Source organism: Catharus ustulatus, chromosome 14 (genome assembly GCF_009819885.2).
Source record: "Catharus ustulatus isolate bCatUst1 chromosome 14, bCatUst1.pri.v2, whole genome shotgun sequence".
Lineage (NCBI taxonomy): Eukaryota > Metazoa > Chordata > Aves > Passeriformes > Turdidae > Catharus > Catharus ustulatus.
The window spans coordinates 12,636,528-12,650,969 of NC_046234.1; the positions used below are offsets into that span (position 1 = coordinate 12,636,528).

Consider the following 14,442-nt stretch of genomic DNA (forward strand, 5'->3'; position numbering starts at 1 on the left):
GAAAAAATATTTAACAGGACAGAAGGGTAATCCCTAGAGCATATAATTTTTGTAATTAATTAAAACTGCAAGTAAGTGTATCCTTCTGAAATGCAGTGACTGTATATATTCTAACTGGACTGGTATTAAGCATTTTTTTTTTGGCCAAATTACTGTGACAGTTTTCCAGTATATGACAGTGAAATGACAGGACAACTCCAATACAAACAGTTTCAGAAGTTGAGACAAAAACTCATATTGGACCATTAAAGACAGCTGAAGATACAAGTAAGAATTTCACTGGAATTCCAGTAAAAATAAAGACTAGAAACTGAAAATTCAGCCAACGATATTATCTCAGAACATTAAAGACATCAAAAAAAAAAAAAAAAAAAGCATAAGGATCTCCCTGCAAATCCAGGAAAACTATTAGGTTACCTGTAGCATTGGAAAGAGCTACAGTGCAAGAGGTTTTGGATGTCTGTAATTCGTACATTGCTGTGGTCAAGATATGCCTTCACTACTGATATTTAGAGGTCAATTAGCTCCAAAAGTATCTTGTATTGGATTGACTATTAATGAGCTTCACACCTCTTAGTAATTTGGAAAACTCTCCGTATATGCTTTTAAGTCTTATTTGCTGAAAGATAACAATCAGGAAGGTGCTAACCATATTTACACATACCAGTCTCTCTTCCTCTTACTGAATGTTTGTGCTAAATTTAGAGCCTGTCTGGCACAGAAGCACATGGAAGCAGAAATGTGGTTGGTTTGTTATAGGCACATCTGTATTTTGCTTGAAACAGCAAATGGATCACAACATTACTTTCTCAGAGTACGAATAAGATAGGTATTTAGAATCATGCATAATAAATATTTTGGTCCAGTTAATTTTTGTCACAAAGATTTAGAAGCTTAACATTTTATAGACACTACAGCCAAGATAAATACCCAGCTGGAGTCCTTTTATTATGGCATTTTGTTACATATTCTTAAAACTCCCACCCTTCCCATATGAACTACTGAACCATATTTACAATTGACAGGATTTTGCAAAACAAAGATATTAAAAATGTCGTTGGATAAAAGAATTACTGAACTGTGTTCTTCTTCCTGAATCTGAAGCATGTTTTTTAAAAAGAGGCAGAGAATGCATGAACGCTTTGGGAAGGGGAAGGACAAATAAAAGAATTCCATAAAATACATTTTCTCCAACCATCTATCAGACAAAAACAATGAGCTTTCAGAGAACAGATCTGCTTACCAGGAGGGAACATGCATGAGACTTTGAGACTTGTGGTGCTAACAAATCCTTCAATTTTGTATAAGTTCTTTTGATGTCCTGCAATTTTTTAAACCACATCTCTCCGATTGTTAGAATTTTTTTGAAAGTTGTTAAAGCACCTTATAAATTCCAATGCAATTTAAGCTGTTCTCAGTTTATATCTGTGTGAGACCATGAGTGGCAAGCAGGAGAAAACTCATGTGAAATGGCACAACTCTCAGGCTCGCTCTCAGTGAGTACAGCCCATCCTCTCCTGCAGCTGTGAAAGGTTACCCAAAACTGGAACCAGCTGCAGAAAGCTCAACCTTCATGGAGATTACTTTAGAAGTATCTGCTGTATGTATGATGTATGAAAATTGTAATTTCTGACTTAGGTATGAATTATTCCAGACTAGGGAAGTTTACTTACATTGAGTGCAATAGGAGTATGTGGACCCCAGGTCATTTTTTAGAAGAGAAAGGTCTCTTACCAGTAAATACAATTTGTCCTTCATGTCCCCTGTCCAACAAAGCTTTTAGCAGCAATTATGATATAATGCTAATTTCTATATACTCTATACTCCTTCTATTTACAAAGTAGTTTTACATTTTATTATATTCCATTGTACAACTTTACATAGTATGTCATTGTTTCGATTCAGAGTTCAGCAATTCAACATGTATTTAGATAATTGCCTCTCCATGGCCTGCTATTTGTTTAGCTTAAAAAAATAGAAAACAAGCACATGTGGTGCAATGTCCAGGCACTTTCAATGTTGCTCAGCAAAATAAGCAAGCACCCTGTTTGAAAGCATGGCAACTTTTTTTGGGAAAAAAAAAAACAAAGCAAAACAAACCAAACCACCCCGCAATTCAATCCTTGATCATCATGGATGGTTTTAAACATCCTTTGTACAGTTCCAAGAATTCCTGAGAAGGCTCTGTAAAATATGAGAGATATGTTTATATGTCAGCAGTGGATCTGAGCGAGCAGTAACTTCCATCACCAGAGGTTCCACTGATTGCACAGAAGACGTGAAGAGAGTCCTGCATCCACGGTGAATGCATTGTGTCCTCATGGTAGATCTAAAAAAAGCAGAACAATCACAAATTCAATCCAAGTTTCACTTCATTATAATAATCAAGCTGTTTAAAAAGGTATGCAAAAGAGATATCCAACCTTGTCTTCAAAGCTGTTTCACAAAGGCAGCATAACAAAGAAATGAGAAAGAAGAGCAGTTTAGTGATTTCTGTAGCATTAATGCGCACGCCATTCTGTGTATTACTGCATCACTTTTAGTTACAACTACACACTGGAGGAAAGAAACCCTTCTCTGTAGAACAGTTTTTTTATGATGGCTTAGCAGTAACAGAATTCTAACAGGTTTTTTTTGTGAACATGGGGAGTACATGCAGCTAAATCCCACAGACACTCACTACCTCCACGGCCAGATTTTGTACACTGAAGGAGATTCTGTAGCCTGAAGGACACTCTGACAGCACAGGACCCAGCTGGAATGCCAGAACTGACTGTGTATTTATTCCCACCATGTGGCTCACCGGTCAACTTAGTTACCCTGAAATTGCATTAGTGAAACTGAGATCACTGGCCATCACAAACAGCTTTTGGACATCCAGCTTTCTGCCAGTCTCTGCAATTTCCTGGACCTGTTTGGCTGCAGTTTATCAAATTTTTGTGTTTACGTTTTAGCTTCAAAGGTCTGTAAATAGGTCACAGGGTGACCCAGTGATTACTCATGTACTCTTGCATCTCAAACAAAGGGCACTGCCTGTGCTGCTTTAGGATACTGGCAATATTTAGAAAAGCATATGTTCTTTGTAGTGAGAACACTAAGCTAATGCACTGTACTTTTTATATTTAACTGATGTTGCAAAAAAAGAAAACTTATTCCATTAGGTTGAATTTGTTAGATATTAGGTCATTTGATGGCAATGCAAAGTTCAAGTCAGCTGTTATACATAATGTTGTGCAACTATGAAGTGTTCCTAAACATGATATTTTAAGATGTCTTTTTAGCTATTACATGAAGAAAGTGAAAAGTATGTCCTTCCCAGGGAGCTCTTCACTTGGACATTTCAGTCATATTTTGTCTGTTAAGCAAAGACAACACAGCAGTGGATAAATCTATTGAGATAACAGGGGGTGTGTTTTAACAATGATTCTTTGTTCTAAAATAATCTAAACTATTGTACTTCGACAGTGCGGGACTGAGTGATTTGGTTTTGATTTGACTATTGCAAAATTCAAAAGCCACAAAAGTCCCAGCAGCTGCATGCAAATTAGATGCCTTGGCACTGGCAAACAGCTTAGAGTAAGCAGGTGGCAGCTCTTATGAACAAGCCTCTCTGAGCAAAGTCCAGCAGTGGAGTATGCAAGTATGCAAGTGTCAACGAAAAAAAAACGGTGTGGCAAATGTGCAAAATCAATAGTTGGCACACTAATAAAAACGGTGGCCACAAGCAGAGTAGAAGAATCTAACAAATGCAACAGGAATGCAGCAGTCACCCTCTGATGGATCCACCCTTACACTCCTACAACAAAATCCATCCCCATCATGAGATTGTTTCCCTGAAATCATACTGTACTCTTCCAGAACAAGACCCTGATTCTCATAAGCATTATGTTATTGTAAATTTACCTTATTTACAAACAGCAGCCTGGTGCAGTTGTATTATTTTGCCACTTGCAGATTTTTCAATTGGTGTGAACAGCTACTCAGCTGTCTGTGGAATTTGCCTATCCATTTTTAGTGAGTCACCACGTTGCAGCTTTAATTCATAGTCACACAGAGACTGCATGTTGACTCACTGGGAGATCATGAAAGCATTCTTCTAAATTGCAAGTTCTATGGACCACAATGCAGTCTGTACTATTGATTTTATGTCCTTGATGCTATAAATCTACAAGCTTTCTTTTGTCATAATGAAGGTAAAATTTAAGAGCAGAGGTATGGAAATTACTTCAGAAAGCCAGTTCTCATCTAATTTCACAGCATGACACTAGATAGAAGTACAGCTGCTCTTTGAAAGTCTCACCTCTCTGATGCTATTATTCAAATGTATTTTCCTAGAAAGATCCAAGAAAACATAAACTCATGGATCAGATAAATTAGCACTAATTTTAACAGTGCACAAAAATGGCATGCTGCCATTAGGCAAAAATGAGAAGAAAACATATATAAGGAAAAAGAACATATTTTAAAAATTCCCATAAGCTGGCTATAACTGAGGAAATGGAAATTCTGCCAGAGAACTTTGACCTGTGACCACTTTATAATTTCCAGACGTGAGAGAACATGGCATAGGATTTCTGATGACCACAGCAGGCAGTGGTGTGTCACTGAAGACTCCACCCTGCAGCACTCTGAATACCAGCACCAGGTTGAGACTTTCAGTCAAAGAAGGCAGTTTTAGGAATGCACTAAATCTACTGCCTAATTTCCATGTTCACTCACTGGCCTGTTTATGTTTAGCTACAGAACATGAGAAGTGATCACATTTTCGGTTCCCAGCCAGTTTTCAAGCACAGAGAGCCACTTCTGTGGCTCCCACCATGCAGTACATGCCTGTTCATGGATGATGTCAGAAAGCTCTTTAACCATATCCTGAAAGTTTGATTTTAACCCCTCATGGTACTCCACTTGATCCTCCTTAATGAGACGCTCGTTGAGCTCCAGAGCAATTCCACAGGCTTGGATAAACTTCCTGGGGAGAAAAGGAATGAACTTGGAGCATTACAATAGTCCAGACTTCTACCAAAGCAAGCAACTGAACAGGCAAATCTCACTATTTCCCACCCCTTTTTCTCCAGTGTTTGGGGCAAGACATATTCCAGGAGTATCTGGCACAGTGAATCAGGGGACGAAGAGGGACTGCAACACAGGCACTGGGTTTTCTGCTGAGCTCCTTTGAGCCTGGATCCTCAGCAGATGGGACAGCCAGTCCTGCAGGGCTGGCCAGAGCTCCTGACAGCAGAGACACCCTCCAGAAGGCAGCTCACACCATGGGGAGCTGTAATGCTCTTTCTGAGGTCTGTTATTCATTCTTTGCCCCCTTTAACACACTTCATTTAATATTTTCCATTTTTATAAAACTCCATAAAAATACATTCACCACTGACACGGAGATTGTGTTTGCACTGCAAGGCTGGGAAGTGAAACCATGCATGGCACGTTTTCAGGGATGGCTTCCTGATTGCCAGGTTATTTGATACACAGAAGGAGAATGGCATTAGCCCAAATGCTGCTTGCTTCATACAACAAGAATGGGGAAATGGGTGAAATGGGAGTCACTCCACAGAGCAAACAATGCAGGGGCTGGTGGGCAACTGGTTATACCTGAGAGATCCAGAAAAGAGTGTGGAAAAGACTCAACATCCCAAGATGAAACAAGAGTTGCCTAATCATATCTTGGGAGACACTTTCAAGTGGGAGGTAAAACTTACCCTAAGGGACAGAAATTGGAAAAACACCTGTGCAAGCCACACAGTTTCAAAAATTAGCAACAGAAACAAGAACAGTGCTCTTCCCTAAACTGGGAAAGGATTTGATTAAAAATATTTCAAGTTCAATGTTAGCTAGCAGAAAATCCCCTTAGAGAAACTGGTAAAAAATGCACAATATCAAAGACCCCTGAACACAGGACTGTGAGATCTCTGGTTTTCAAACATACTTCATGTGATAATCTCAAATACCCACACAAACTGTTGAAGCAAGCATTCAAGCCAATCTCCCCATGAAGAGCACAGTCCTGGAGTTGGGAACTCTTTGATATATAAAATTTCATTGGTTTTTTTCATATGTGTGAGCACCCACAACTCCATGAGACCTGGATCTTTATAAAGCATATCTAAGTATTCAGCATCTGCTGAGTTTGTAGACACACAAAAATATAATCAATAGCAGGTACCACCTTCCAGCCAGCTAGTAGTTTTTATTGCATTAGAAAACCTACCTGAACATTTCTTTTAACTCATTCACTTTCTTAGCAGGATATTTGTTGGACTGGTTGTCACTCAGGAAAGCTCTGGCATAGGCCAAAGGACCAGCATTAACCTAGAATGAAAGAAGAAATAATTTATGCTAGAACTGTTGTTGAGATAAAAAGAGGTACTAAGTTTGTTTCCTCATATTTTCCTGTTATTTCCTTGAGGAAAAGTAGCACAGTCTGAGTCCTAAGGTCACTTATCCAGCTTGAGAAGCCAGGCTCACAAAAAGGCTTTTTGTGATTCTTACAGTACAATCTTAAAGACTTAAGCGTATTTCAGCAATTACTTATGCCTGATTAATGTGCAATTACACTTGGACTTGTCACTGTAAACACCACTGGAAAAATGTTTATTCCCCTGAGCCAGTCCCTGTGTAGCACTGAACATGACAGGGAGGTTGTGCTGGAGGCTGCAGCCCTGAAGTCCGAGTAGTTAATGATTTCTGAAAAGAAAACATGTTGTGACAGTGCCTCACCCTCAGCTGTGTATGCAAATGCAACTCAGAACAGACATCAAACAGACTGACCTGCACAGAAACACAGCCCTGCAGTTTGAGCTGCAGCTGGATCATGTCAACATCACCAGCAGAGCTGCAGAGTTTCTGCAGCTCTGCTGTCTTGTCCTTTATTTCATCAGTAGCGACATCAATTGGTTTTAAATTAACCTGATGTTCATAATTGACCGGAATTCTCTTCTTAACATATGGGAAGGAGTTCAAAGCTAGCAGAAACAGAAAAGAATAGATTGAGAAGTAGTGCAGCACATAGGAGTACTCGTCACAGAACATTTGCAAGCAGATATTTGCCCTTGAGGATGTGAAATCCCACAGGGCTGTAATTTACCAGCACCATTTTTTAATCTATAAAAATATGCATATGAAAACACAAAGTAAATTCCCTCTCCCAACCAGAACATTGTCTCACAATTCTGATTAAGCTGAGAGAATTTGTCATACTTCTGGAATATTTTCATGAGCTAGAGCAAACTCCTAATAGCTACTGATACTGTCTAATGCTCAGATATTTGTACTTACTAGTTAGAATGGTCCTTTTTTTACACTGTTCTTCCACACTGCCATGCTTTTTCCCAGATAAAGTGTAAGGAGTTTCAAATACAAATCTATTGATATTATGATTTCTTTCAAATTCAGTTTTTCTTTCAGACATTTCTTTGTCTTCAAAGTAGGGTTTCACATAAGTCACTTGAATATGGGCATACTTGGGATCAAGGTCTTTAATGTTGACCTGTGAAATAAGATGGTTACTCACAGGAGGAGCAAAGGTTAATAAGTTATAATTGGCTAATCTATTCATTGTGATCTGATTTAAACTGATGCCCTGCTCCCCTGGCCTCATTGCACAAAGGCCAGTGAGACACCAAATGCTCATTTTGCCCTCAGCTGCGATGTCTAGACCATCCACCAGCAGGTAAGACAAGGAGGTGTGGCACAAGAAATCCATCACCTGGTGCCAAACAAGCTGCTCCTGCTGTAGGCAGTCACACCCCCTGATCCATCAGTGCAGCACAGGCCTGAGCTGCTTAGTCCTTCTAATATGACCACAAAGTTTCCAGAGCAGGATCCAGTGCTCATACAGTGCTGGGCCAGGCAAACCTGCAGGCTTGCACTAAACGAGCTTTGGGATCCCCAGCACTGTCTTTGGTAACCCAGATAAATCCCACTGCAGCCTAAGGGTGTGCACAGCTCTTGCAGGGAGCAGAAATAAGTATTCCACATAAAAAGAAAGGACCTAAGGCTGCAAGGCCCAAAGAGATTTTCTTTCTGACTTGCAGCATCAAAGCAACAAGAAGTAACTCCACTTCCAGTCACCTGATGCTCTGTGCTGGCTTCTAATGCCTTCAACAAGGCAGGGTACGATGGGGATTGGAATGTCCCATCCATAATCACACCTGGGAGCCACAGCAGCACCAAGCTGTGCTGGTGTCCACACACAGGAGTGTGAGGATGCCAGGGGCAGCAGCAAGCAAGGTGTTTCTAAGAGGGTGGAGGAGAGAGGTCACTCTTCCCCTGCCACTGGCAGAAGGAAGGGATGCTCTGTCATCTTCAGCTCCACAGAGCATGCAGTTTAACTCTACCTTATTAGAATCCTGGATAATCTTCACAGTCTCTGACCCAAATTTTTCTCCATAAAGTTTAAGAAGTCTGAAGGAGATCTCTGAGAGGCCTGTCAGTTTGGGTTCCTTATAGACATATTCCTTGCCATCTTCTTCCTCAAAGAATGTCTGCCATTAACCACACACACAAAAAAAAAAAAAAAAAAAAAAAAAAAAAAAAAAAAAAGAAACCAGTGAGGAATAGCTGTGTTTCTTCATTTGGAAAACTTTCATCTTAGATTTGCTGCTTGTGAAGCAAGCTTCTACTAACACTTCAGAAAGCCAAAAAGATTTGGAAGGCTATGGCTCACAAAGTCTCACTGAACTTTGCCTGTTTAATAGGTTCCCAAACACAACACATCATTACTTGAGCATGACCAGTGAGAAATCTAAACTATGTGGAAGATTGTTTGGCCAGCATTTGACCTTTTGGAAGGCTGGAAAGAGACAGGCAAGAGAAAAAAACCCACAAAAACAAGGTACAGAGAAGGAGCAGAAAGATACATAAGCTGAGGAAGCCCTGACAGCAAAGCCACAGGAACAGTCTGAAAATAAAGAATTTGTGTAAACTGCAAGAGACATTAAGCAATAAAAAAAGAAATGCATTTCCTGTGCTTTAATTCCTCCTGTATTCAGGGAAGTGGGATTTGGTGTATTTACTGTAAAAGGAGATCAAAACGCATCAAAGGCTGTGCTTGCATCACCAGCCTTACCCATAATGGAAACAGCATGGGAACTTCATGCTTTGGTGAGCTGTTCCAGTTAGAACTCGTGACACAGAGTTAAGCTATCTGTGTGCAGCTGGAATACAAAGCCAGAAAAGCTTTAAAGTGTGAAACTGGATCAAGTACTGGTTGTTGGGATGCTACACAGCTTATTTTTAAGGGCTGATCCAGTTATTTCTGGCTGCTGGAAAACTAAGCAGTTGTTTTCTTTTATCTGTTGCTAACTTTACTTTTTACATATCCAAACTCACAGAGAAGATGAGGGTAAATATAAAATGCATGTTTGCTGCAGCAGAAGTCACTGCTCCGATATGTTGTGACAGTGACATTCAAAGGTACAAACCCATGATGGTTTCAGGGGTATTCATCATCTCCTCTAAAAGAAGGAATAAAGAAAGGCAAGGCTAATATAATTTACATGGTGTTTTCTAAAGAAGGGTCCTGCACCTCCCCCTTGGTATGAGTCCACAAGCAGAAGCAGGTTGTTCAGAGACAGAAAAGACATGAGGGTATCACACTTTATTAACTGCTCTAGGTGGAGAGAAAAAATAAAACCACAACTGCTTTTAAGCTCAGAAGACTTCATGAGATATGATAAGATCATGCCACTTCCTGGGACTCTGAGCCCCAGATAACATTCTGTTTTCACTGCCTCAGCTAACAAAAGTACTACCATCTCTACATGTTTGTAATCAACACTGACAGATATTTTGCCTTCAGCTTCTCTCAAAACCTTTTACTCTGCTAATACCCAGAAGGGAGCAGAATTTTTCTGTAGAAAATAATGTCTGTTACTACTACTGTTTATATATATGGTTACAGTTATATATTGTTACTAGTTATAGACTATACCCACTAAATTGTGTCTGTGTAACCTACAATAACTGTAATTGCCAAAGAACCCTCAGTGTTTTCTGAACCCACTAAGCCATTTCCTAACTGCTCAGTTGTTTTATGAAAAGCCTAACAGCAGAATCATAAACTTTGTATTAAATCAAGTGCTCCTGGAGACAGATACAAACCCTCATACCCAGTGTGCAATACCAAAACACTCACACAGACACACTGGTGGCTGCACCAGAGGAGCTTTTCAACTGCAGGTCTGACAGAGCAGCAGCTTTTGGGGCCAGGATGCCTGCTCAGGGGTAGCTGGCAAGCCAGTGTATATACTTACTTGTCCATAAAAGGCCACTCTGAAAAAGGTTCCAAGCAGCCTCTTCCTTGTGTGCATTACTTCCAGTATCTTAGCATATGCTCCATGGAGTGTTCTGTACAGCTGGGTGAGTTTCTGAAAATCAGATTTTAATATTATGATGAAAGCAGGATCTTCCAAGCAGGACATTTTAGCTAACACCAGAAGCTACTGAGAAACTTGACCACACTCCTCTGGAGAATTGAAGCCTTAATTTCTAAAGAGGCTGAACTCAGTCTTGTTTGAAGAACCCAGTTTTAAGTACAATGCTTGGTGTCAGGTCTGCAGGGCACCACACACTGCAGTAACCGCACTGCCCCTGGAGAGAAGGCTGAGTGCACTGTCTCAGCCTGTATCCTGACCGAGCCTGCACACAGAGCACCTGGTTACATTTTACCCAGAAAGTTTTTTTCTTATTAAAAATAGCTTTAAAATGAAAAAAAAATAGATTGAGGTAAAGCTTCCCCCACCCTCCAGCTTCAGTTATATGGCTGGATGTTCTGTCACGGCACAGGGAGTGAAAGGGGACCAGAATTGAGCTGAAGCACAGGTCACAGCACGTGGTGGGAAGGAGAAAGGCTGGGAATAGCTTCCTTCCTTCCTCTCCACTTGCCACTGCATTACCCACAGATCTAGTCCTTTCTTAGAACTGTTCTCATTCTGTTTTTAACCCTTAAAAACCTCAGGTCTCAAAAAGAATCTAGCTTCCATGAGCATATGGAATGACAACAGTTTTTCTTTACAGGAAGGAAGGTGGTAATTATTAACTAAAAATGTCATCCATGTCGTTAGCTTTGATAATCACCTTTCAGATCATTGCTTTCACTAATTCCTTTAATAACCAACAATGGAGCACAGTGTGTGCTTTACTGACACTAATTCAGTAACTCCTAACTTCAAAAATAAAAAAGTCCTCAGGCTTTTTCTTTCTTACAAATCCAGAAAGTTACATGCTCTATGCAAACTATTTCAAAATACCCACCTCAAATTCACGCCGCTTTTCATAAATAGGAATGATCAGTTTGGACACTTCAGAAATTGTTTCATAACGCTCTGCTTTCCACAGGCCATCTATACACTGCTCCAGCAGCTCCACCAGAACCTCCTATGTGAGCAACCACAAGGGTGGTGTTAATAACACTCCAGCTTAGGAGATGTAACCATTTTAACTTCAGATACTCTTACCAGATCCCAGAATAAGTAATTGAAATTACTTAAATTTAAACACTGTGCATTCCTGGCCTTTCTAAAGCCATTCCAAATTTTGGGGAGGGGAAAGGGGAACAAAAAGGGCAAATTATTTTTCAGAAGTTCATTAGTTCTTCATAAATCATTAGTATAATAGCCAGCAAGTATGTCCTGGTTATTTAGTTACTTCCCTAGGAAAATGCAAAAATTCTGGGAGGGTATGGACCTGACAGCACGGGACATCAGAGGTGTGTGACTCAGAAACACATCCAAGGAACAAGCAGTGATGCCCTGATCCTCAAGCTTTGATGAATGAGCAGCTGGGATGCAGGGACACCTCCCTCAGCTGTGTGGCCAAACCAAGGCAGTTGCACAGGGATGGTGCAGAAGTGCTTGTGAGACTTTATGGCTCAGGGTGGATCTACCCACTTCCCCAATGTCTTGCTGCAGCTTCTGGATTGTTCTGCTGCCATGGTGTCCTGCAGCACAGCCCTGACTTAGGCGGACCCTAAGATGACCTCTCCCTGGCAGAGCTTGACTTAATTCTGTCCCTCCTTAGTAATATCACACCCAGCTGTGCTGCCCTGTGCTGGCAACATCAGCATTTGCATAACACTTACATCAGTTGTACCTGTCTGAATCATACACAGAAAATTCTTCAGAGCAGATTTCTCTTGGGAAATTGGAGTGGAATAGTCTTACTTACAGATACCAGTTAGAACTCACATGAACAAAGTCTAAACTAAATCCTAATCAGATGCCACATATCCTGTATCTACAGTACAGGACCTCACCTCACTGTAATGTACATCCATCATCCCTCCATCTTCTTTCATTGCACCTTCTTCATCAATGTTAGGAGTGATCTTCCTGAAGGCAGCGCATCCACTGGGAAACAGCTCTGCAGCAGACAAAAGCAAATGGATTAGTGGAATTATCTGAAATGTGTCATACAAATCAATACCACTCAACAACTCTCTCACTGGCCCACTCAGCTCTGGTGAGATGGGGAGAAGAATCAGGGAAAAGAAGTAAAACCCATGGGTTGAGATAAGAACAGTTTAATAATTGAAACAAAGAAAACTAAGGTAATAAAATAAGAGAGAGATATAAACCTCAAGAGAATCAAGTGATGCACAACACAGCTGCTCATCACCTACTGACCAATGCCAAAACCATTCCCAGACCAGCCCCCTTTCCAGGTAACTCCCACAGTTAACACATTGGGCATGACATTCTGAGATGTGAAATATCCCTTTGGCCAGTTCAGGTCAGCTGCCCCAGCTATTCTCCTTCCCAGGTCTTTGTGCAGCTCCTCACTGGCACAGCATGAGACACTGAAGAAGTTCTTGACTTAGAGTAAGCACTACTGAGAAACAACCAAACCAGCCACGTGTTGTGAATGTTACTGTCACACTGAATCCAAAACAGAGCACCAGCTACCAAGGAAGAAAAGTAACTCTATCCCTATCCAGCTATTGCTGGAGAGCTGAGTGGTAGGCAGACAGCACTGTACACTCCTAGCAAGGAAGCACAGTTAGGTACCCCAAAACTTTGGGTAGTTCAGCCTTTACTGAACCATTCCAGCCTCTGTATATGCAAAGAGTGCCAGTGACAGAAATAACTTCATGTAATACTCCTTTGGACTTGTTCCTCTTCCCTTTTAGGAGTTCTCCTTTACCACTACTTGTGGTAAGTAGCTTTTGTGTACAAATAAAACATTGTGAACTTTCAATACCCCCCTCTCTGCAACCTCATGAAATGTGCATATATAGCCCAAGTCCTGATTTTTCCCACTTTGCCAAGACAAAGTACAGAAATTGGAGGGACTCCAGGCCTCCTGAGCAGTGCACTGAAGAACTTTCCAGCCAAGGCAGTGCATGTAATCACCTCTTATGAAGTCTTAACTTTCTGAAATGTTAAGGGTCCACTTCAACAATTTCTCCCTTACATGGAAATGAGAAATGGGGTCAATATAACAACTGTGGAACAGGTATTTTAAAGAAAACCTGCAACGTAGTGTAACTTAACACACAGCTCTAGCCTTCCTTCCTGTTTTGCACTAAGCCACAAAACTCTCATTTTTTCCTGATTGTTCTTTACATATGTATATGGCTAGGCTACAGTCTCATTTCTTGATTGAATTTTGACTGCTTTATTCTACAGTTTTCTGTACTGCCTATAGTAATAATTCTGATGATCATATTGAGTCAGTTTTTAACATGGCCTTCCTGTGTGAGCACATTTCCTAACATAAAATGCAAGTGAACATTTAAACCAAGACATGTGTCGGTTCTTATCTCACTCAGCATCATGCTAGCATGGTTGTCCAATAAACAGATATGAACAACAGTAATTTCTTAAGAACTACTCATCATCTTCTAGCTTTATACACTGCAATAATTTTTTTTCCTTTTTAGCTTGTTTATAAAACAATAATTTACTGAATTGAGAGAGCCTTGTCTTTAAGAAGATTCTGACACCCCAAACCCCACCATCATCTTCCTCGTGTCTCCCCGACAGCAGAGACTTACTCTTCCTGTGCAGGAACTCTGCAACGAGGGCTGCTACGTGAACGTAACACATGGCTGCCTGCAAAGCACAAAGGGGAATTATCAAAATGTCATCTGCCAGCCTGTCCTGCTGTGCAGCACCTTTTCAGTTGCACAGTTTACCTCGGAGAAGTCCCCGTTCTTCACGTGTATCTTGGCCATGCTGTCCAGCCACGTTTTCCGGAGCTCTGGGGTGCTTGCGTAAGACTTGGCCAAACTGTACTGGAGATCCACCAACATTTCTGGGTCCTTCTCATGTTCCTTCATTTGAGCAGTAGCCATGAGCACTGTGCGGATTCTCTTTGTCAAATCTTTGACTTCGGAAGGAAAAGCCGTTGCCTGACACAAAACAAATTGAATTAGAAGTTAATACAGAAAATGCAGGACCAAGGAATGGCCCTTTCAGCCAACACTCCACCTAT

At 40.7% G+C, this 14,442-nt stretch overlaps 1 protein-coding gene across 4 annotated transcripts in view; it reads right to left on the reverse strand.

The window, feature by feature from the left end:
* Window positions 1-745: 745 nt before the first annotated feature.
* The window catches only part of DOCK11 (dedicator of cytokinesis 11), a 77,487-nt gene continuing 63,790 nt past the window's right edge, over window positions 746-14,442 (reverse strand). For 3 of the 4 annotated variants that reach the window (XM_033072249.1, XM_033072248.1, XM_033072251.1), the window contains 11 exons: window positions 14,144-14,359; window positions 14,003-14,060; window positions 12,263-12,369; window positions 11,263-11,385; window positions 10,263-10,376; window positions 8,346-8,492; window positions 7,285-7,495; window positions 6,778-6,971; window positions 6,218-6,318; window positions 4,831-4,969; window positions 746-2,329 (listed from right to left, as the gene is read on the reverse strand). In XM_033072249.1, the coding sequence (XP_032928140.1) occupies window positions 2,207-2,329; window positions 4,831-4,969; window positions 6,218-6,318; window positions 6,778-6,971; window positions 7,285-7,495; window positions 8,346-8,492; window positions 10,263-10,376; window positions 11,263-11,385; window positions 12,263-12,369; window positions 14,003-14,060; window positions 14,144-14,359 (1,533 nt within the window). In that variant the 3' untranslated portion in view covers window positions 746-2,206. Of the gene's footprint in view, window positions 2,330-2,423; window positions 2,437-4,830; window positions 4,970-6,217; window positions 6,319-6,777; window positions 6,972-7,284; window positions 7,496-8,345; window positions 8,493-10,262; window positions 10,377-11,262; window positions 11,386-12,262; window positions 12,370-14,002; window positions 14,061-14,143; window positions 14,360-14,442 lie in introns of all 4 variants that reach the window. The other variant, XM_033072250.2, reaches the window with a different exon arrangement.